This window comes from Erpetoichthys calabaricus, chromosome 5 (assembly GCF_900747795.2).
Source record: "Erpetoichthys calabaricus chromosome 5, fErpCal1.3, whole genome shotgun sequence".
In the NCBI taxonomy this organism is placed as follows: domain Eukaryota; kingdom Metazoa; phylum Chordata; class Cladistia; order Polypteriformes; family Polypteridae; genus Erpetoichthys; species Erpetoichthys calabaricus.
The window spans coordinates 26,675,869-26,700,995 of record NC_041398.2 but is presented as its reverse complement, the minus strand read 5'-3'; the positions used below and the strand labels follow the sequence as shown (position 1 = coordinate 26,700,995).

Here is a 25,127-nt window from a genome sequence, read left to right as displayed (position 1 = left end):
ATTGGAAAGTAACTCAATAGAAAGACTAAATTAGAATTAAAACACTTTAACTCTGACCTCAAATTGTATATTCTTAGGTCTTTGACACTTTATAGTGTACTTCCTTGGAAACAAATTCCACTTTATTTATTGACTTTGTTATTCATATCCTAATCCACTATTCTTCTTAGTAACTACCTGTCATATCCTACGAGCAGAGCAACAGTGCTACAGAAAAGAAATAGCAGTTCAGAGATGTGTAACCAAGCATGTAAGTGGACTAGAGGGCATGACCTACTCTAACATGCTAAGGTAATTGTATCATTTTTATCTGAAACAGTGGCCATTACAAGGGAACCTAATGCAACTCTCCAAAATTGTGAACGGTATCAATAAAGTTAATATTTATGTAAATTCCTAGAAACATTTCCTTGCAGGTTATGGGAATCTGTGACAAACATATAACTCACATAATTTAATATACAATTCTTAGATCTGCTTGATTCAAATCAGGGTGATGGGGAGCTTGGACCAGCAACAATCAGTGCAAGGACACCAATCTATCGCAGGGCTCCCTCCCTCATATCTGATTCCTGCACTTGAAGTGGATGCCTTGAAATCTCTTCAAACATACAATATCTGGGTGAGTTATTAGGCCAACTTAGCTATTAGCTAATCAAACAAGATTGATGGACTGAATGGCCTATCTTGTTTCTCAAGCTTCTTATTAGGCTGATTGTCCTTATTTTACAAATCATCTTTTAGGTACTTACCTGACAAATTGACATTTAGGAAGAACCTCCCAAAGAATCTTTAGTTTCTCATCATCCAGATTACAGTTCCACACATCAAGATATTGCACAGAATCACTGTACTCAATGCAGTATTTCACTACCAGGCAATCAATTCTATTTAAATGACACCATGAGAGACGAATCTGATGAAACCATTTCATTGCACGTGTAACAAATTCTCCATCTTGCATTTCATACAAGCAGTGCATAAGCTGCAGGAGGAATTGTGATTTCCCACAGTATGAAGCCTTTGGGTATTTGTCCTTATACCACTTCACTGCTGTTGAAAACCAGCTCTGCAGTGTTACTTTCATGTGATTAAATGAAAACATTTTCAAGTCTTTGAGGATTTCCTGTGATGTCTCATTGATAAGGCCAAACAGGAAGCGAACCACGTGGAGGAGATTTCTATGCTCAGGTTTCAAGGAATCATTAAGAAGTTTTTCAGTCTCCTCACTGGATGCTTGAGAAGCACAATACATTGCAGCAAAAAGTTCCTGGACACTTAAATGCAGGAAATGGTACACAGCTTTAGCATTTGGGCCTCTCTTAAAAAAGGTTTTGCTTAAAAAGGTGGATTCTTTCCCAGTTGCGCTGATTGAAACTTCCCAGAGTTCCTCCTCTGTAAATATTTTCTTCCCCTCTTTAATTCCCTGGAAGGCCAGTCTACTAACATTCTGAAGAAAATCAACTTTTTCAGAAGTGCCACAGTGGTGCTGCAATAATGTATGAATGAAATGTAGCAATATCTGTGAAGAAGTCGATATATGTGTCAGAAGATCTTCACCATCTTCAGCATTTTCTTTCATCATTAAGCAAATAATCCAGCAGACCATTGGCACAAAGCACAGGGAGAGAATGACAGAGTTTCCCTTAATGATCTGAAACACGCGGAGACCTTTTTCTTGGCCTTGAAAACTTTTTAAAAAATATTTCTGTATTTCATCTTCCAAAAACCCAACAATTTCAATGTATTGATCAGTTTTGACAACCGTATCCAGCACTTCTAAGGCAGTGGGCCGTGTTGTGATGAGCATGGAGGCTTCAGGTATAATTTTCCTCTTTAGTAACAGTGTCACTGCACTACTTTCTCTTGCCGTGGCTTGACTAGATGGGAAACTGAGCTCATCAAAACCATCAAAAATGAACAGGAGACGTTCAGGCTTAGACAACACTTCCTTTATTGCATCTTGTAAATGAGTGGAACATCTACTGATCAAGTTATCCAGGTTCTCATGATCACTTATTTTCAGTTCTCTACAACGCAGGTGAAACACATAGTCAAATCTGTCTTGGAATATTTCATCTGACGACCAGTCAAGCATGATTTTATGTATAGTGAATGTCTTACCTATTCCTGCTGGCCCTTGAATCACCACTGTCTTTGGCTCATCTTCATTTTCAGTATCAGAAAAGATATGCTTAATTGTAATTTTGGAATCTTTGTGCTTTTTCATCAGACATACATGATCGTGGCCTATAGCTTCAAGCTCACTTTGTTTTTCTTGTAACTGCTGCCGTTTGTTAATGATGGTTAGCTTGATGTACCGAGAGTTAAATGCAACTCTTTCAAATGGAAGGCAATTGTACTCTTTTATTTGTTTATAGAGACGTTTTATTTCTTGTTTGTATAGCTTCTTGTAATCTGTAAAGAAGGATATAACAGTTAATTAGAGAGATTAAGAGAATTAAGAGATTGAAAACTGTTAGTGCAGACACTATAGATAATCAGTCTTCCAAAATGTGAAATATTACATAAACAATAGCCATGTGCGCCCAACTATGTTGCGCATGTTAAAGTTGTCTGTGAAGGGCTCCCTGTTTAAACGCGGCTGCCAGTCATGAACTGGGCCCTTCGTCGGATAGCATTATGATTTTTTATAAGGGAAACAAAATTACAAAAGAAAACCCTTGGACATTGATTCGATAGGAACGGCCTACTCGGAATCACTGTCCGAATAGTAATTATGTGGTGGTGTAGGAGCATTTCTGCTTCTCTCCGTTCACAGTCTGTCTCGTTTTCACGACGCTGTCGTTTCCTCTCACGATCTCTTCTCAACCTTTCTCCAATCTCGCAGGTTGCTTTGTGGCAATCCAAAGAGTAAGGCAATATACACGAAGCAATGGTTATAAAAGGGGGACACATAGGTATCCAGGCTCTTTAAAGGATAAATAGGGATCACTTCACTGACATGTGAGCAAGCCACGGTACAACTGTGAGACGCACAGCACTCGCCGGCTACAACATAACAATAATAATTTCCGGAACGTGCTGTTACGTTGTCATTCATTTTACCCACCGTCTTTCTTTCATTCATATGTTACGTAGGCACGTACCTTTTATCTTCGGCAATTTCATTCTCTAACCAGGCCTCGGGAGCTAACCAGCGTAACACTGTCCACCACCCCTTTCGTTATTCTGGCACATTGTTGACATCCGTGAGTAACAACAACGTACTAAACTGGAAGGTGGTCTACACATGCGCGGAATTCACGGACAAACAAAGATCAAGATCCAAATGAAGATTATGTATAAAGATAGAACAACAATTAAGCAAATTTTTATATAATATTATCTTATCTGCCTAAATAAACGTAATTTTCATGGCAAAATGCCAGTATCAGATGTATTTTTTGTGTTCCCTTTCATGCAAAACAGATGATACTTTCTATAATTTTCTACTTACAGAGAAAAGCACTAGGGGCAGTTTTTCACTTTTAGTGGTGGAGTTTGTAGTATCTCGAGAAGAAGGGTATGTGGATTGGGGCAGCAATGGCTGTTCAGTGGGCATTGTACTGGTTTCATTTTTTTGAAGCTGAGAGAAAACCCTCTGATTACACTTCCATCTCCACCCCTGTCCTCAAATTATGGCCATGAGCTGTATTTAATAACTGAAAGAATGAGATCACAAGTAGATGTTGCAGAAATGAGGATTCTTCACAGTGCCGCTGGGCTAAAATTCCAGAATAGAATGTGAATTCAGGAGAGCCTCAGAGTAGAGGAACTGCTTTTCTTTATTGAGAGGAGCCAGCAGAGGTGGTTTGGGCATATCATAAATATTCACCACAGGCTCCTCTCTCTAGAGCTGCTATAGGTAAGTGCCACTGGCTGGCAAACCCAGAATATGCTGGAGGAATTACATCTCTTGGCTGGCTTGGGAATGACTGGGAATTCCCCAGGAAGAACTGGAATTGGTAGCTGGAGACAGAGCATATGGACTAACCATCTTGACCAGCTGCCACCTCGACCTTCAAAAGGAGAAGCGATTAATGGGATGGGATGAGATGAGATGAGGTTTGATGACAGATAAGTGTTATGTTTGCAATATGTATATTTTACGACAATGTGTTCTTGTTTGCCATAAAGTGTTTGGGGTTAGAGGGTGAGTTTTTGGCGGGATTAGTGGTTTGGAAATAAATGTCTTTCTGAGACAAGCTGCACCTGTACGTTCTCTTATTGTATGCAACAATAAGGACAGACAAGAGTAGGGTATTTAGCGAAATTGCGCAGCATATTAGAGTAATTTCTGTAAACATTTGAATGAAATAATAAAATGATAAAAACACAGCAACCATCACATCATGCTCCTTTCTGCCTGTCTTTCTCTCTATTTCTGTTTTAACATCAAGCAGGTATCCAGCAACTTCATCCATCTTTTGGTTTTCTTTTGCCCAGATCAGTTCCTACTTTGAAACTTATAAATGGTCAAGAAATTGGCTCATTTCCTATTTCCTAGATTTCTTATCAAGAGACTATTTTCCCTGTTTTTGTGAGGCCAACATTTTTAGTTAAATTAATGATGATGATGATGATGATGATATATGGTCTGTACCTGCTTGTATGTCTTAGCTTATCATAGAGAAGATGGCCATGACCATGTACTGTGTGAGTGCAGTTGAGAACTAGCAAAGTTGGAAAGTTAAAAATCTTATGTTTTTACGTAGAGAGCAAGAAAAGAGTTCCTTTTCGTTTTTTTGAAGTACAGATGGACAAATGACAACTTCTTGTTCTTAAATAACTTGACATCGAATACATCACCAATTGTCACGAGCAGGAAGTGTCCCCAGTGACTAGAGTGATGCCAGTACTGAATGATGTTATAAGTGTAGCAATGAAAAATGAGAAAAACGAAAATGACACTAAAAACACAAGAGATCACAATGTTCAAAACATGTTCGAATAAATTTTAAAAACTGCACATCCTAACAGTTTCCATTAATTAACTACATACCTGTTTCTTGTCTTCCTTCAGGCACTCTACATGCATCTAAAAGAAAGAATGAAATTATCACTGTAACAGCAAACTGATCCGTTATTTTTGAAAAAAAAAAAAATGAAATATTACATAATGAAGGTATTATTTACTCCTAATGTTGCATAGTTTTTACTTCAGTCATTTAGCTATTTGAATCTTGAGTTGTGTAAGATTGATGTCTTTCTTCTTCACTACATCCTCTCAAATGTTTCCCACAATTACACAATAAGCATGTGGACCAGAGCATTATTGCTGATGATGAGAGTCACTGGCCCCAATCTTAGTCTTGCCTTCCAATTTAATTTTTTAATCACCCTTTGATTGGTTGTTCTTTGTAGACCCGAAGAAAGAGGTGTAGATTTTCTTCAAGATTTTGTCATAAAATTTGTGTAACAGAGTTGACACAAAGCAAGTATTTTTTTTAAATACCAGTATGTTTTAATTTTGTTATTTTTGAGGAAATAAGTTTTGCTAAAGTTTTGGAACCTACTTATTTAAAGTTTATCTATCTATCTATCTATCTATCTATCTATCTATCTATCTATCTATCTATCTATCTATCTATCTATCTATCTATCTATCTATCTATCTATCTCTAACAAGGTGAGAACAGCTTACAGTGGATAATTAACTTAACACACAGATGTTTGGAGTGCAGGTATGAAAACCAGAGTAACTGTAGAAAACACACACACACACAATGTAGCAGATAACATGTAAACTCAACAAAGAGTTTGACCACATAGGCATTCAGACCTAATCCTGTAATGTCAGAATCACATATTATGCTGCCACATTTTTCCATTTGTGTACAAACAAATAATATAAATGTAAAAACGGCAATGAGCAATATTTGCATTTGTAAACATCATTTTGTAGTTCATCTAATTTTTTATGAAAAGCCAGACTGTATTATTTTGGTATTTAATTTCTTTATTATTTCTAAGCATATTTCCATCTGTACCTATGCTTTTCTGCATTATTTTTCTTTATATTATTACACAGTTTTTTTGCTTAGTGCTCCCATTCTTCTATGTTTATTTAAGGCTGTCACTTGCCTTTCTGGAATTCTAATGATCATTTAGGAGCTAGTTAAATTAGGCAGATGCCCATGAATGTGTTAGTTTGCTTACTGGAGAAAGTCAGTTAAAGTTTTTGAAGAGAAAAGACCAGGAGAAAAGTCCATAAAACAAAGTCACAAAGACAATCAACAGAGCCCAAAATGCTAACCAGAAATCAAAGTCAAAAAGGAATATGCAAAAGGTCAGCAACCAAAAGTAACACTAAGATCAGATGCAAAAAGTAGGAGTTTTTTTCCAATCTCGGATATTGAAAAACACCTCAGATGACCTTTATGCCAGCACAGCGGTGATTTAATTCCAGTATGTTATGGGATTGTTTCATAGAAACTTGATGCAAGCACCCCAAAACAGCAGCACCACTTGACAAAACAAATCAAAACTGACACAAAAAAATCACAAATAACATTTTTATTCAAGAAACTAATGATAGAAGTGGATTCTCTGAATATGAAACCACCCAAAAACATTACAAACAGAGAAATCAGGAAAAATAATAGAAAATGTCAATCTTGACATTTAGAGTCAGGGGGTGAAGTAAGGTTTTGCGAGCACCACATTGTCCTGCTGGTGGTTGCTTTTTTTCAGGTTAGTCTAACAGTTATTCAGCCTGATAAAATAATTGCAGATGAAAGGACAAGGACCAGGAGATGAAAGATCAAAAAATAAGCAAAACTAAAAATGCTATGCAGAAATCCATCCATCCATCCATTTTCCAACCCGCTGAATCCGAACACAGGGTCACGGGGGTCTGCTGGAGCCAATCCCAGCCAACACAGGGCACAAGGCAGGGAACCAATCCCGGGCAGGGTGCCAACCCACCGCAGGACACACACAAACACACCCACACACCAAGCACACACTAGGGCCAATTTAGAATCGCCAATCCACCTAACCTGCATGTCTTTGGACTGTGGGAGGAAACCGGAGCGCCCGGAGGAAACCCACGCAGACACGGGGATAACATGCAAACTCCACGCAGGGTGGACCCGGGAAGCGAACCCGGGTCTCCTAACTGCGAGGCAGCAGCGCTACCACTGCGCCACCGTGCCGCCCTATGCAGAAATCCTCATCAGAAAATATACAAACTCCTGATTCCTTAAATTATGTTGAACTAATTGCAGCAAAAAGCTTGCCAACACATATCCAAGATCTTAGACATCAAGCATAGCATGATAATATCTTTATTAGCTTTATGTTGATGACATCATGGGTCACAACATCAGAAGCCACATGAATTCTGACATAAGAGGAAAGTAATATGTTCCATTGGGATACTAAATAGCAGGAAATCATAAGAAGTGCTAATGGAGGACAGCCCATTTCCTCAGCATCTAAGTGAGGCCATTTTGGCCTTGAAAATGTTACCTCCAATGGAACTTGTCACAGGTTTGCACGTCAGCCTGTTAGTTGGCACCATGCAGACCCTGAATGGAAAAAAATTCAAGAGGCCTCCAATACTTACAAACAGTTTAGAGGTTTACTGCTTTTATGGGATTCACCAAACAACTAGAGTTTAGCAGCCTCAAGGATTGATTGACCTTCCTTTATCTGGAAGGTAATTCCAGGACTGGCCAAATCCATAAGTGATCTAAAGAAGGGTGTTAAAGGTCCCTCAAGCCAGAAACATGTTGATGCTTGAGTTGGTAGGTGAGTTGGTGCAAGGGTTAAACTGTTGGCAGAAACAGTGGAGAGCTGAATGAGTGATAGAGAGAGAGAGAGAGAGTTTTCTTCCACAATGCAAAGAAGGGCCTGATATGAGTGTGTGTGTGTGTGTGTGTGCTCAAGTATGCCCTATGTTTTTTTCAGCATTCACGATTGATACTGAATACTGAAACCAATGATCCCTGTAGTTTTGAAATCTTAAGCCCCATGAATTAAGCAATTTGTAAAACAAATGAAAGAATGAGTTATTGATGGCATTTCTCAGTTTTGCTCTTGTAGCTGTTCTCATTATTTTCTGATATTTTTGTGTGGTCTTACCTCCAAATCTCTTCAAAAGGTCTTTCCTTCCAATTCCCTCTAGGGTATCCAATGTTACATTTGTAGCTTTGTGTCCATAGTGACCAACCATGAGATGTGCAATATCTCCTATGTCATTCCCTGTACGCTCCAGTCTGCCCAAAGGGATGTGCTGACATTGGTGTCTCCTTTCTGCTGTGTCAAGCTTATTTATAAAGCGCTTGAGCTCTTCTTTTGTCAGCTCTTCCATCACACTTAAAAGGCAATCTTTGAGGTCCTCCATTTCTAGAAAAGAATTCATGGGTTAAAATGAGTTTATTGTGCCAACTATCTGGTAGGAGCCAATCTGCTCCTAACCCAACATGTTTCATTCCACCACACTGATGGATGCTGCACACAACTCTAGAGCTGATCTTAATTCCCTTTCATTCTTGCTTCTAGACAATCCTGATCCTGCTATCTTATGATTCCTTCAAAACTCAAAGTCAGCTTCTCTGCATTGTGATTTAGTTAAACTGATGAGGTCTATTCAGTGAGAAATGTCATGGCTTTATAAAGTCATAGACAAAAAGATTCACCTCTAATAGAGGAAAGAAGAAAAGCTTGCATTTAGATTATTAACAGCAGTTAGCACTCCTTGCATCTTCTACTCACCCTGGCTGATTGCTTTCAGTATGTAGTTTTTACGTTTCTCCCATTTCTGCATATACTCATGGTTGCTCCCACATTTCAAAGACATACATATTAAGATCATATTAAGGTCATGACTGTTTACATGTCTTGAGCAACTAAACATACTGGACCACTGAAAAAGGTTGTGAGGGAAAACAGGAGAGCAGTAACTCCATCTACTGAGTAATGTAACTGATGGCTTGGATCCAAACTAAGAAGATCAAGTTGACTTCACCAGACCATACCTTATATAAGAACACCATTCAGCTGCTAAAGTAGTTTATACAACATGTTTAAATCACAAAAATCAATAAATGGGGTTTTCACAGAGACCCTAATTCTTTCTCTGGATTTTTTAGGCTCTTATTTTACATAATTTACTAGCTATACACAAGTAAGAGAATCGTAAATCCAAGAATGGCAATCAGTTTCTGTTCCGTCCGATATTTGGATGGATGACATATCATGGAGGGTGGGTGCGTCTGGGGAAATGTCATTTAATTAAATAAGCATATCTGTACTAAGGCGGTTTCGTTTTGTGGAGACGTGATTCTATTGCCTTTGCTGACATCGACTGCTGGCAGAGTGGAGCACAGCTAGTTTAGGTGTTTCAGGAGTTTCAGGAAGGCAGAATTAAGTTTTATTAATTAAGTGCACGCTTTACCTCATGTTTAGTTCACAGGTCCTTCCGTCACGCCACGACTCTGGGGCACCGCGGCGCATTTGTACTATAGCAGATTCTTTGTGCGGGTGCCTTCGTTCATTGTTGTTGCGTTTGTTCATTGTGTTTATCCATAAGGGCTCGTTTTGTATTTCCGTTAGTTGAGCTCTTTCATTGTGGAGCCGTGACGTGTTTGCTTCTGGTGTGTCTGAAGTGGGCGCCACCTACTGACTGTGGGAAGCCGCTGCGTTTGAGTGCGTTTCGGTGCGTCCGTGCATAAATTAAACTGTGGTTTAGTAATATAGATTGGAGCAGTATGTATTAGTGTGTCTTGCAATAGCCTGGATTAATTTAAAGTTTTACTTCCTGTTGTGATGCCAGTTCTTTTATAACATCACATTCTCAAACCTTCAGCTAGGTGTAGGACAAAGTGTGCATTTCCCATTCTGCTAGGTTTTAATGGAACAACAGGCCTGTTAAGAAAGTAGATTTAACAGGGATGCAGGCATGCAGTTGCACAAAACCCCCACTTGCATTCTAAACTAAGTGACTGAACTTCTTCCTGGACTTCATCTGATAACAAAGGTGTAAATTAGCGCCAGCTATTTAGGGGCGCCCAAACTACGGTAGTTTCCTTTTTTTTTGTTCCTTGAGGAGGAGCAAAAAAAAATTTCTTTCAGCTTTGGGGCGTCAAATTTTTCACTGCCCCGGACAACATGAACTCCAATTTATTTTTCAGCTTTAGGGTGTCAAATTGTTCACCGCCCCAGGCAACATGATTTCCAGCTACGCCACTGATATATAGATATTAATTTAGCTGATCGCCACAAATGATGCATTGTGGCTTTGGAGCCGTTTCGTCACCACACCATGAGAATCCATATCGAATGTAGTCTTCGTTGTGCTTCCTTTTCACAATCTTCTTTGGTTTTTTTTGCAACACTTGTGCTGGTTCTTCATCATCTGTACGTGAAGACGAATCTTTTCCACGTAAAAATTTATCCATATTTAAAGGGGTATAAAACTAAATATGAAACACACGAAGAACGTTAACCATACACAATTCAGCAACACAACTAATAGTAATGAATGATAACTACTGTCGCAAGACGAGTGAATGCGACGTAGCACGACTAATACGTCGGCTTGAATTGAATCTAGGTGAGGACACGGAGCGCTCTGCCTATCAAAGCATACTACGCAGTTGTCTGGCGACTACGTAGGGCCTACGTTGTAGGCGACAGGCGCCAGGCAATGGGATTTATTATTTCAGAGAAATGACACATAAAATTATGAAACCTTTAAAAGGTTATTTACGCGAATATTTCATTGCACGTTTTCTCGTTATTGTGTTTCTAAGGAGGACCATTGAAATATTATTTAGTTAGAAAATTGTCTTATTTGACCGCGTCACACCTGTATCGGCTCAAGGCACACCAGTGTGCCATGGCACACTGGTTGCGGAGCACTGCTCTAAATAACTATTAAACAGCCAGTCACTCTGTGTTATATGTTTGTGTATCTAGTGTGTCCATGTCCAGTTTTACAGTATATGTTAATACAGATTAATGCATTTTTGTACTTATATAATCCTCGTCTATTATTATGTTTCTTAAAACAATTGTGCATTAGTTACCTTGACATAAGTCTATAGGCCGGAGCCCTTTCCTACTACAGAGAAAGGAAAGGTAAATAAGGCAGGAGCCTTGCCAAATTATTTGATTAATTACCAGTACTGCCAAAGGCAAAACTAGTAATTAACACAGTGTACACGTTGGCCAATATGAACATCAACATTTAAGATGCCAGTTCATTTAGTGTGAATACTAACACTTCACCCATTAGTTCCACCAGTATAAACCTCAGCTAAAGTTTATAAAAAACTTCAGCAGCAGTACAATCACCCTTTGACCTGCGGTAAGCTCCAGCAACATTTCAGACAACAGCTCCCTGAACTTTAAATGAAGTAGCTCTCCAGAGACTAACCTGTGATTATAATATCAAGTAGTACTTAGGACACAAGTTAACCAGCATGAACACCAGCAATACTTTTGCTTACTCACCAAGTTTACTGAGCTGTAGAAATTAGTTCCTGCAATAAACACCTTGGCAGTTTTTACAGTCTTCAGCTAAGCTTGTACAAGAATCCTTTGCGATTAATTCACCATTTAACTTCACATTGGCTCCAGCAAAGTGTCAGACACCAGAAGCATTCCTGACAAAGGCCATCTCATTATGGAATATGAAGAGTGAACTTCTGTCTCTGTCTCAGGTTTCAAGTTTATCTTGCAATTCAGTGCTGCACAAAACTTGGTGAGAGAGGCAAATGGACCTTGGACTTTTTATTTTCTTTGTCACTTTCAGCTCACACCACAGAAGTGAATACAAGCAGCCAGCGGTGTTACAGATTTAAGAGCAATGTAAAGCAAATGTTAATATAAGCAAGTTGCACAGATAGATAATAGATTTAGTCTTTCACTTTTCTAGAGGAAGTAAAGGTCACTACTTTAAATTTATAAAACTGAAAACAAGTAAAGTTCCAAAGTAAGTGTGTTATCTCTTGAAGACATGCAGGCTGTTTGACTTAAATTACTGTTTTGAAGCCAAGTCCCTGCTGTGATTTTTTTTAGTATTACATTTTAACAGACTGCACAGAATGCTTAAAGGGAAATTTAGCCACTTTCTAAAAATCGAATTAAATTGGCACTTACATTAGAGTTTTTTTTTATTAAATATTTAATTTGAATAAATGTTTTAAACGAATAATCAAGAAAGATCATTGTAAGGTTATTTTTTATTTCCATTTTGCACAGTTAAACAGTCCAGTTAACAATGAATATGCCAATGTAAGAAAAAAAAATCAGGCTACCAATAATCCTAGTTTGATCATCTGGGCACACATTACTGCGAAGATGGAAATGAGTGATGTTTATCAAATGAATGAACTTGTTACAAAGAAATGCTCTAACTTGAATTCAGTTGTCTGCAGTTGGCTTGGATTAGATATGAAAGATTGGATGTCAAAAAAACTAATCTAAAATGTAGTTCAAAGTGTCAGCACATCCAGTTTATTTCAGTACTTAAAACAGAAATAACCAACAGAATGGAACTAATGTGAGAAAGTGCTGAATAAAGATAAAGCCTGTCCACAACCTACAACCTCGGCATATTCTTCTCCCTGCTTCAGCATGCACCACTCAAGGCATGCTCACTATTATACACCTTGTTAGACCACACAATTATTTTTTGAAGCAAGCATTCTTTGACCAGTGGCCAGGGGAAGAATAAACTGGAGCTGTCCATCATGCCTTCTAAAGCCTAGTTTATACTTGAGAAGTTTGTGCCGGGAATAGGGCAGTGTGGTGAAAATGACGTTAGATTTGGAAACGCCACCACAAGAGGTAGCAAACGGTCTACTCATCTCTCATTTGTGTGAATGCTTTTGTTAGACTCAGTTTCTGCACTCTCGGGTCTTATAAATTTTTATGTTTTCCTCATTTAAAGTCGTGTATGAAGAGTCCTCAGTTTCATCTTTTAAATGAGCTTTTATGGACAGCATTTTTAGACATACAATCTATTAGTTTCCTTCGATGTAATGCTTTTCTGGACAATAATTGTATATGTTCTACATGACATGTCAACGACTAAGCAAAGAAGAAAGGGCAGTGCATCAAAAAGTGGCCCAAAACGTTGCAGAGAAAAGAATTCAAAAAAGAAAAATAATAATCTAAGTGCAAATTCGTAAAATAAGGAAAGTAATAATCAGGCAGGACCAAGTGGAATTGAAAACCTAGCAGGTCCAAGCGGGGTCGGAAATAAAAGACAAAGAATAGAAGACAGCAGTAGAACGTTATAAAGAGGTTCAAAAATGTTGTCACAATACACATGCAGAGCAGGTTAGAGATTATGAATGTACTAAAAAGTCTCAAAAAATTGATAGTAAAGATCGCATTAGCGCTAACAAATGGAAATTATTACTCGGTGAAATAACGGAACAGCGAAAAGAGATTGAATATATGGACATAGGTGATATGTCAGAAGTATGTAGATATTGCTTGGCTTTCCAGGTTTAAGTCGGAGACTTGTAGATCATATAATTCATGTTGCCATCCGGAAAAAGTAGTCTAATGAAGAGGTGTATCTGCGAGAATTGAAAGATTTGTTGTTTGGTGAAAGTGAAATCCACAAACACTACAGGCAAAATATCCAAATCTACAATAATCTGTTCACGTTTGAAACATTCATTGCTCAAAATGTAGATTTACACAATTCAGGACCATACGCTATAAGAATCTGATTAAATTGTACATCTGCTTACCCATACGCGAGCGTCAGAGATGAGAAATGGCTGGTGCATGGCGCCCGCACGGTTGTTGGTGAGCAAAGCAAGCAGTGGAGGACAACACTTGCAAGGAGGAAAAAGAGTAGAATGAAACGGATGCAAACAGATCAAGAATGCCTGTAAAGATAGTTTTGTGTAATAAAATACACTTTGTTTGAACCTGTGACTGTAGGTTGTGTCAGTTAGTTGTCACAGTATTTATTTATTGTTGAAATAATTTTATAACTGTATTTGGACATTTTTGTTTTAATAAGCACACATTATTTGGCTCTTTTTTGGAACCAAAACTTGTTGTCTCCTCACTTGCTCTAGTCCATTTCAATTCATGTATACTAGATCTCCCAATAGAGATTGGTGCCCATTGGCATGAGGCATCACAGGACTCTACTGTGAACCTGTTGATGTTAGTAAGAACAGATGGATAAACCTGCACTTCCCACAGATGACTAAGGAAATACTGTAGAGGTGTTGGTGCGCCTTCTTGTTTATATGTGTTGTGCAAATTTCAGTTCATTATTGATAGTCACTTCAAAAATGCAAAGCTGCTCACCCTCTCCATAGTATTCTCTCTAATACGAGTGAGAATGTTATCTGGTTTCTGCTTCCCAACATCTTTTTTTGTGTTAACTAGGGCATGAATGGAGATTCAGGCTATATTGGACACAAGAAACAAACAGGATACCAGTCCACAGAAGCAACATTCCTGGTTTAAGTGAGAAGCACACTTCACCAGCCACAGACAAGAAAATCCAAAAGGTAAAGCTGGCCCACTTGAAGACAGGATACAATTTTATGATCTCCTGAATAAAAAGTCTTTGCCTTTGGGAACAGTCAAGATGTATGAGTGAATGAATGAAAAGTAATTGCATTGGATACAAGATTACACTACATTTTAGATTATAAGATTATTATTTCAGATCTAACAATTGGCTAATCAGATAGGGGTAAGTCAGACTGAGAATTCTTTGAGTCACTACCAAAGTTTCAAGTAACACATGACAACAGCAGCATGGTACAGTATGTTGGATGTGTTGTTGATCATCACCTGCTTTATAGAGCCGCAGGACAATCTAGGTTGTATATTGTGAGCACTCTATTTATTTTTTAATGTTTTGTTTAACTGAATGGTTAGTGCCATAATGTTTAAAAATGAAAACTTTTTGAACCAGCTTTCCTGCTTGAATATTTTCTGTCATCTATCACTGGGGGCTGGGAAATGAGTTCCTTTCTGAGCTATGTCATACAGGTCTGAGGGTGTACACCTCCAGTAGTAAGCTTCAGTGACAGTCATAACTGCGCAGAATCTAAAGGAACTACTAAAGGAGGGTAGTGAGCTATAGTTCTGGGTGCAAGTGCATCACAACTCTGAACTGTATATCTTCAAAGGTTTGCAACAGTAACAATAGGCACATAAAAATAGTGACAGAGGTATGACATATAACTGTGGGTCTAGACGAAAAGTGCATTTGAGAAAGCCCAGCACTGATCATTTGGGTACCCCTGTGCTTGCCTGGTGTGACTTTAACAGTTCTACAGGACACACTTTACAACCTCACAATTAAAAGAATGCAAACATATCTTCCTCTTCAACGGAGTGCGTGTCAGTGAGAGAAAAGCAAACAAATCAATAGGGCTGTTTTAAGTATGCGAAGCACCGCCGGTACAAAGCTGTTGAAGGCGGCAGCTCAAACCCCCTCCGTCAGGAGCAGGGAGAGAGAGAGAGACAGAGAAAAACAAAGTCAAAAATCAATACATGCCCTTTAAGCTTTTAAGTATGCGAAGCATCGTGCAGCATGTCGCTTCAGGAAGCAGCTGCACACAGAAGGTAGCAACGTGAAGATAATCTTTCAGCATTTTTAGACGAGCGTCCCTATCGTCTATGTGTGCGAACAGCCCCCCTGCTCACACCCCCCTACGTCAGCGCAAGAGAGAGAGAGAGAAAGTAAGTTAGGTAGCTTCTCAGCCATCTGCCAATAGCGTCCCTTGTATGAAATCAACTGGGCAAACCAACTGAGGAAGCATGTACCAGAAATTAAAAGACCCATTGTCCTCAGAAATCCGCGAACCAGCAAAAAAATCCGCGATATATATTTAAATATGCTTACATATAAAATCCGCGATAGAGTGAAGCCACGAAAGGCGAAGCACGATATAGCGAGGGATCACTGTATACTGTATATATATATATATATACATATATATATATATATATATATATATATATATATATACATACATCGCCTCTGACGCTGACGTCCGAGGTTCGATTCCCGAGAGGGAGTGCAGTGGAGTGTGTACACCTGATGAGCCCAGAATGAGGGCGAAACACGTGTCGTGTACTCTTTGCATTTATTTGACAGTAAACTATTTCAACCATTCTATGATCTGCTCTTCACAAACTGAGGGCACCGTGGCGGATGTTAGCAGATTGCTGGCCAACCACAAAGCGTTACCTGGTAGGTAACCACCCACACTATCAGATTGTGACACAGACTTCGAATGCCGTGAATATATATATATATATATATAAAATCCAATGTATGTCTGTCTGTCTGTCTGTATGTCTGTCCGCTTTTCACTAGAGAACTACTCAACGGATTTATAATCGGGTTTTTTTCTATAATTTGCTTGGACATTCCAGTTGATTTCGCAACTTCTCTCATCATGCTAAGAATCATAGTTTGCTTGCAAACGAGACAGAGGCTGCAGGTTGAGGGGAAGGGGAAGTGTGACGTCAGGAGCGGGGAGCCAGGCAGGGTCCTCCTCACTGTCCTGTTTCACTATTACGGCGGTGGAGATGTGGGGGATGGCTAGTTTATAAATAAAAAGGAGAGAAGAGAGACTGGTTTGTCATTGCCTACTTGAAATGGGTTGAGTGTGGGCTTTTTGAGCAGCCTAAACATCATTGGGAATGTTTTTGGAAACCTCTAGTATCCCGGAGGAAAAACCTGCAGAATCAGGGAGAAAATGCAGACTTCTACATAGACTCAAACTCAAAAGTTGTGTTGCCCATGTTGCTCATGTTTACTTTGTAATTGTGCACAGATCTGTGGGCTTGTAAACAGAAGTGTGTTGTATGAATACAACTTTTAATTGAACTGATCATTTTTCTCCTATTCTGGATCCATACACAGTATAGTTATTGTTATATTTGGTTAAGGTTTTCTGATTATTTGCCAAGAAGCTTATTGAAGTATAATGGTTTCCTGCTGTGAAAAAACTACTCACCTAGTAGCCATTTTCAGCAAATATTACTTTATTTACAAAAGTGGAGCGTTTCAGCTTGACACTTGGGTCTTCAGAGGATTCCACTTATCCACACCTACATAAGAACATAACAATATAAGAATCTGGCAAGCAAGAGGAGACCATTCAGTCCATCAAACCCATTTGTTTAGCTAATAGCTAAGTTGGCCCGAAATCTCATCTAGATACAGGTACTTCTTAAAGGTTCTCAAGGGTTCTGTTTCAATTTCATGTCTCTGTAGTTGTTCCAGCTTCCCACAACACTTTATGTAAAAAAGTGCTTCCTTGCTTCAGTTTATGCCACCATGTTAACACTGACACACGGAAAAGTTTTGAAGATTTTAGATCATGTAACCTCAAGCCAGCCTACTGTACAGCAAAGCAAGAGCCACAGCCTCACATCCTGTTCAGTTTATTCAGAGTACAGCAGGCCTGAGGATGGACAAAAATCACAAGGCAGGCGAGGATCCCCCTGAAAACACCTATGTAAATCTAAAATACCAGAAGAATAAAAATAATAAAGGACCAGACAAGGGTAAGAACCCTTTAAGAATGATACTTTATTTTGTGTTTGATACAACTGTTTGTTTGTGTATATCTTGAAGGCGCTTGAGTACTTGGCTAAGCCTGAGTGAATTGAGAGCATTGAAGGTATGTAGCTTTGGCTTGTCACAGTTCTTGCTCATCACAGTTTATCCTGATATTAAGGAAAATCTGCTTTGAAAAATATCAGATGACTCATATGGAAGTTAAGAATGTCACAGCATCACAAACATTTAATGTATGTTAAATGTATTTTCCCCTAATATATTTCCTTTAAATACACAGGCACAGCCAAAAGTATTGGTACCGTTCCACTACTAAAAAAAAAAAATCTAAAAAATTTGACAAAAGTAATTGGCATCCACCATTCTTTATATCATATTCAATACAGCAGATGCTTTGTCTTTAATTTAGGATGAAACAAGTTATTTAAAAAAATAAAACAAATGAAAATGGCATGGTAGTTATAATAAAGAATACATTTCCAGGAAAATATTATGTAAAATACATTTTGTTCAGTATAGTCTGCAAAGAAACATGAACACATTTAAATTGTGGGCATTAGTCATTTGAATGCTAAAACATAAAATGCAAGAACTAAATTCTGTGTTTTCGTAATTATGCGTTCAATGTAGTTTTACATTAAAAGCCAACATCCCTTGTTGCCTACTTCTAAGAAAAACTCATACTTTGACCAAACCTTTTTCTTTTCTCATCCTTTATCAAAAGTAATTTAGATGTGTACTTCTACTATATAAATAATAATTTAATTATATTTTATAAGCAATTATGAAATTAAATGAAAAGAATGACTTTTTGAAACATTTTAAATATGTTTGGATATAAGGTCTTACATGATTTGCCCTGAACTCATTTAATTTGGAGTCTTATTAACAGCCATTGTACATAAAACACATTTAGATTATTTTCACATATCATATTTAAAAATATAATTTCCTAGAAGTTGGTATCATCCAGGTTAGCGGTGAAGACGTAACAAGAACCACCACTTTTCAATATTTAGGTTTTCACCTGCTAAGGAATGGTAGTAACAGCAATAAAGCACGAGAAAGTGAACATGTAGCCTGATGGCAGTGCAGAGTGGTTACTGGAGTACCCCTTACAAAACTTAAATATGTTTAAAATATATTTTTAAACTATAAATATCAGTGAGTGAACATTTTGAAAATGTTTTCTAAATAAGTGAATGGTAATTGGGTGTTCGTATTCTGAAAATTAACTTCACAGAGGGGTTTTCAAGTGGATTAGCTCCTTCTTAAAGCAAACATGAAGATGTCCAGCTGGCTCTGAATGTCACTGCTTCAAATTGTGCTCATATTTTTATGACTTGATGCAAAAAGAATGTATGTATATTGACTATATATAAAATAAGAATACACAGCGTAAGCATTTCAGTATACTTTACATGCTTTTCAGTATATAGTGCATGTACTGTTAAGAATGTATTAAGTCTGAAATGGTACAGATTGCATATTTATATGTATTTGATGCTTAAGCACATATCCCATGTGACATATGGCCGGCAGTTTATCCCGGCCAATACCCCCACGCCGCTAGATGGAGTTCTTACTGCAACATGGTGGTGCCCCGAATTCCAGCAGGGCATCATGGACAATGGAGTTTTACTGCACAGCCATGCTGGATACCATGGGAGCCGCCAGGGGACGCTGCAGGGAGGCACAATGATTTCTGTTATAGCCCGGAAGTACTCCCTAATCACGGGGATGGAAGAAAGGAAGTATTTCCAGGCTGAAGAAAAAGGAGAGTTTTCCACCTGACCCAGAAGTGCTATGAAATCACATGGACTGAGGGACAGAAGCACTTCCGGGTCAAGGAATATACAGTAAAAGGACTGTGGGAAACCCCAGAGACAGAGCCGGAGTTGGGAGGGAGTGTGACAGAGCTGCTGGGTGGAGTGGAGGATTGTGATTGTGTATTGATTTATTATTGAGTATTTTGTGTATTGTGGAGGTGGAGGTGCTTTGTGCACATTATTGGAAGAATTGAAATTAATTCTGATATTTTACCTGGTGTCAGAACATGTTGTCTGCGGGTTCAGGGGTCGACAGGGACCCATATTGTCACACATATCAAATACATTAACATTTCTACTTGAGCAGTTTACTTACATGCAAATTTTACTTTAGCTTGAGTTACTTTGTGGAAAGGTATTGTACTTTTACTCAAGTATGACTGTTTTGGTACTTTATGCAATACCAATGGCTGGTAAGATGAACCAAGCTTAGGGATGTGAAATGAGAGGTAAACGACATGTGGATATTTAACTTTATAATAAATATGTAAGAATAATTTTTACTAAAACCAACCATTCAGCTCAATATAGCTTGTCAATACGATTCATCTAACATTTATACAATATTAACCAGCCAACTATGGAAGGTCCCCGGAGAACTACTGTCTACTACCCTACTCTGTAATTTACTCCACAGATATATGGTTCTTAACCAGCTCCAGTCTGTGCCCCAACCAAATTACTGAATTATTGAATTAATATTGAACACTTCAATGATGTCTCCTCTTAACCTCTGTGTACTTCTGTTCTTTAAATATTTTATTATAGCGCATACTCTACAGTCCCAGAATCAGTCTGGTTGCTCTTCTGTGGCCTTTCTCTAGTGTTGCTATGTGTTTTTTGTAATATGGAGACCAGTCCTCCAGATAAGGCCTAATTACACTCTTAGGAATAAAGGTGCCAGAGTGGTTCTTTAGGGTGATTCAATAGGGGAAGTATTTTTGGTTCTAAAAGATCCGTCCACATGAAGGTGCCAGAAAGAACCTTTATTTATTTATGTCCTTATCAGACTCCATACAATAAAAGACCATGAATACATGGTAACAGTTTTATCAAGTATTGAAGTGTTCCTGCTTTTAAAAGGACTTTAGTTGCATACAATAACATAAGTCCAGGTTTTCTTAATCTGTTAGTGCCCTCCTAGGTAGCCTATGTGAGCGCTGAAGTCGAAATCAACAACGGGAGTCTAAAACCAATTTTTAATAAAAAACAATTTCTTTATTCTTTTGTTCTTTATTCTTGGTGAGTAAAAAAAACTGTGAGACTGCCCTGTTGGAGAATGTGGGCAGACTGCAAAAGAAAAAAACTGTGAACCCCTTTTATCACCTAGCTTGTTCATTTAGCTAAAGAGAGAACAGAAAAAAAACATAACAGTTCATTTTGAGGTTATCCATAGATTAGGGAACATCTTAAATTTATGACATAGGAGTACAGAATAACAAACAGCAGTACCAGGCACCTACATTATCTAAAGAATGTGCCCGTCTTAGTACAAACCCATTTTAAGCAGTTTTCTTAAAGTTCATTGCATTAGTTATAAAGAGATTACATTCTTTTAATTTTAATATCTTCATTAGATTATATTTGTTTTATTAGATTAATAATTCTTATTTATTAATTCATAAGTAACTTGTTTTCTTATAATATTAAACAAGAGTAAAGAAAGATCACATTGAATTATAATACTGTATCACAGGGTGTTCTGTTAATATCAAGAGGTTAGCACTTTCACATAGAAAAATTAAATCAGTCTCATATTCTGTGTATAAACATAATTCATTTCCTACCTAAATGCAGATATCTATCTATCTATCTATCTATCTATCTATCTATCTATCTATCTATCTATCTATCTATCTATCTATCTATCTATCTATCTATCTAAAATCATATAGAATTATAAAATCATATAGTTCTCTGCAGCATGATTAATACAAAATTCCGTCATTGGTATTTTGTGAGTTAAATACTTATTATCATCTGCGGTGGGCTGGCTCTCTGCCCGGGGTCTGCTTCCTGCCTTGCTCCCTGTGTTGGCTGGGATTGGCTCCAGCAGATCCCCGCAACCCTGCAGTTAGGATATAGTAGGTTGGATAATGGATGGATAGATGGATACTTATAAACATTACAGTTAATAATGTTTTTTCTGTGTTCTCAGTTCCCCCCTTTGCACATAAAATGTGCACATTAAAATAATCAGACCCAGTCATCGGGTGCAGCATCATCATATTCTAAAGGAGGTGAAGGTTCCGGAAGCAAAGGGTTGTGATCGGGGTCCTGGGAATTGTGGGCATGGAGAAAATAGGCTTTTGTGAGAGAAGTGTCACTAAGTCTCTGAAGGAGGCCGCGAATACAGGGGATGAGGCAGCAGTCACACACACATATTTTTCAGGCTTAGTTCATTGTTCATGTCTGCCGGTTCGCACAAAAGTCAATCTGGAATGAGGTGGTTTTCCCTACTTGGAAAGTTAGTGTGGGAAGGTCCCCATGAGTTTGTTGTCCCGTATTCGAGGGGACAGAAAAAGTTATTAATAACAGGACTAAGACTGCCATCTTTTGCAATGTGAGATGTGGATCCAAGCAGGAAGTCCTTCGACTTTAACAGCATGAGGTGTAGATAACAGCACCTGGAATGGTCCCCTCCAGCGAGGTTGATGCCAATGTTTCCTTTGGATGTCTCTGACCAGTATCCGGGTTCTAAGGGGGATCTGGAACTTCGTCGGTTAGGGGACTGGTCCGCCAAGCCTTGTTAACCTGTTCATGGACTTCCTTCAGGGATGCTTGGAGACCTGTAAGACTGGAGAGAAGATCATTGTCCACAGTATGTTAAGTGACATTTCCGATAGCCATGCCAACCGGCATGGGACGTCCAGTTAAAATTTCAAATGGCGACAATCCTAACTGCCAATGTGTCCTTCCTCTCAACCCCATCAAGGCCAGGGGTAGAGCGTCTGGCCAGGTTAAGTTTGTCTGCTCACAAATTTTTACCAATTTTGACTTTAGGGTGCCATTGCACCTTTCTATAATACCTCCACTCTGGGGGTGGTATTTGCAGTAATGATGTACATCTATCTGGAGCCAAGTAGTCAGCTCATTTATTACAGAATTCACAAAATGGGTACCGTTATCAGTCTGCAGTTTCTGTGGTATTCCCCATCTTGGAATAATTTCTTTTATTAAAGCTTTAGCCACAGTTTTTGCATCAGCATGTTTAGAGGGGAAAGCCTCTACCCACCGGGAGAACACATTAACAATCACAAGGCAGTATCGATATCCTTTGGACGGCGTTAGTTCAATGAAGTCCATTTGGAGATGCTCAAACGGACCCACTGGTTTCAACGGCGGGACTTACCTGAGCACCTTTGCTTATATTATACCTTTGACATAGGGCACACTGTCAGCAGAATTGTTCAGCATATGCAGAGAACCCTGTGGTTTCCCAATGTCGCTCGACATCCTGAGTCATAGCGTCTTTTCCAGTGTGGTCCAGGCCATGTGCGATTTTTGCCATTCCTGGAAAAGAAGCCTTTGGAAGGAAAGGTTTGTTAGTTTGCTTATGGGTCCAGACGCCATCAGAGAGGGATCCTTCTCAGGACCACTTTATCCTTTCTCAGTCAGTGGCAGCGCTCTGTAAAGAAATAATTTGATTATCAGGGTCTTTGTCATCTGTCTGTTGGAATAAAGACACTGGTGTGTTATTATAGGCAGCCTGTTTAGCAAAGTGATCAGCCAGTTTGTTTCCTAGACTGACTGGGTCTCGTTTCCCAGTATGAGCTTGGCATTTAACTATTGCCAGGTGTAATGGTTTTGTTATAGCTTCGAGAAGGGATTCAACTAATTTCTGATGTTGTATGGGCTTACCAGTACTGGTTTTGAATTCCCTTAATTTCCATAATGCCCCATGGTCATGGCAGACTCCAAAGGCATATCTGGAATCTGTGTAAATGGTTATGACCTTCCCTTCGAACAACTGGCAAGCTCGGGTGAGAGTTATTAGCTCAGCTGCTTGTGTGCTTAAACTAGAAGAGATTCGATTTGCTTCAAGTAAGTGGTCTCCTTTGACCACTGCGTAACTGGTGGAGAGTTTCCCATCGTCCAATCGCAAGGAACAACCGTCCACATAAAGTACTTCTCCTGTTTCTAGTGGAGTTTCCTACCCATGAGACTGAGTTAGTTAAAAAAAAAAATCTATCTGCTGATGTTCAAAGGGCCCTCCGGCATTTGGTGTTACAGCCGGATTTACCTGCAAGCCTTTTCCTATATTAAATTTTTGACATAGTGTACACTTCTTACAGAACTGATCAGCAAAGTTAGAAAAACCTCGGGCGTGACAGGATTGTTGCACCTGTGCCATCATTGCGTCTTCTGAAGGGTGGACCAAAGCATGCGCAGCCTTTGCAATACCTAGAAAGAAAACTTTTGGGAAAAAAGGATGTTTAGTTAATGGATGGATCCAAATTCCTTTAGGATCTTTTTTCTGATGCCTCTTTCTGCCACGTCTTTATTTCCTTTCCCGTTGCTACAGTTTGTGAAAATAAAACTGCATCTTCTGGTGACTCTTATTCCTCCTTCTGTTATAAAAAATAAAGAGGTTAATGGTGAAGTAGAATCAGGCCCGGTCTTAGGTATTATGGGGCCCTAGGCGAAAGGGGGGTCCAGGGGCCCCCCTGGAAGTTCTGTGAAATGTGTGAAAATTAGACCAAGGAGTCGATCCGGGGCCCCCCGGACGCCGGGGCCCTAGGCGGTCGCCTACTTCGCCTATGCCTAAGGCCGGGCCTGATTAGGACAAATAATGCTGTAGTATATTTAAGTATATATGACAATTGCTCACTCGGACAATTTGTTTTGGGGGCCCCCAAGAAGGCGGGGGCCCTAAGCTATAGCTTGTGTAGCTTATACGTAAATCCTGCACTGAGTAGAATCCCGGGTGGCTTTCTTTGCCCACATGTCTGCTTGCGCATTTCCCTCACTCACTGGATTTGTTTTCCCCTTGTGAGCTTGATACCACAAGCACACCTGTCAAATGAGATGTTCTTGTCTGTACTAAGATGGAATGTACAGCGTCTCGTACCTTAACAGTTAATAGACTCATGAGAACATCTGAGCATGCTAATATGGCCTCTATTATTACAGCAGCTGCTTTAAAACAGGCCGGGATTGTAGCGGCCACTGGATCCAGTTTTTATTTATTTATTTTAAAATAGTATGCGACCGGTCTTTGTCTATTTCCTTGTTGTTGAGTTAATACTGCAGTCATACACCCCCCTTTCTCGTCCACGAACAGAGTGAAAGGATGAGACTAGTCCGGAAGTTTTAACGCAGGCGCAGACATCCAAATTTATTTTATATCAGTTAAAGCCTTCTCAGCCCGCTCCATCCATGAAATTTTATCAGTCAAAGCCAAATTAGAAGAGGTCGCTAAATGTTGGAGTGGCTGTGCTTTTTTAGCAAAAAAAAATTTTTTTTTTTCTTTCTGTAACCCATTGCCGGCAATATCCTAACATTCCAAGAACGGACATAATTTGCCGCCTTGCAGATTGTGCACATTAATTCCCCTGCAGTCAAATCATGACTCAGGTATTTCATTTTTCTTTATTCAGTTGCAACTTTTTTTTCCGGAACACTTTGTGCCCGATTTCCGCTAGGAAGACCAACAAAACCTTTGTGTCTTCTTCGCATTATTCCTGAGTCTCAAAGCATAAAAGCAACTCAGCTACATATTACACCAGGACATTACCCCACTTTGGCCAATAACCTTT

At 38.9% G+C, this 25,127-nt stretch overlaps 1 protein-coding gene across 2 annotated transcripts in view; it reads right to left on the bottom strand.

The window, feature by feature from the left end:
* LOC114652452 (NACHT, LRR and PYD domains-containing protein 3-like) overlaps positions 1 to 11,836 on the bottom strand; it is a 39,398-nt gene extending 27,562 nt beyond the window's left edge. For both annotated transcript variants that reach the window (XM_051927393.1, XM_028802832.2), the window contains exons 1-4: positions 11,467 to 11,836; positions 8,092 to 8,355; positions 5,006 to 5,041; positions 753 to 2,418 (exon numbers count right to left, since the gene is read on the bottom strand). In XM_051927393.1, the coding sequence (XP_051783353.1) occupies positions 753 to 2,418; positions 5,006 to 5,041; positions 8,092 to 8,353 (1,964 nt within the window). In that variant the 5' untranslated portion in view covers positions 8,354 to 8,355; positions 11,467 to 11,836. The remainder of the gene's footprint in view (positions 1 to 752; positions 2,419 to 5,005; positions 5,042 to 8,091; positions 8,356 to 11,466) is intronic.
* Between the last annotated feature and the right edge of the window lie 13,291 nt (positions 11,837 to 25,127).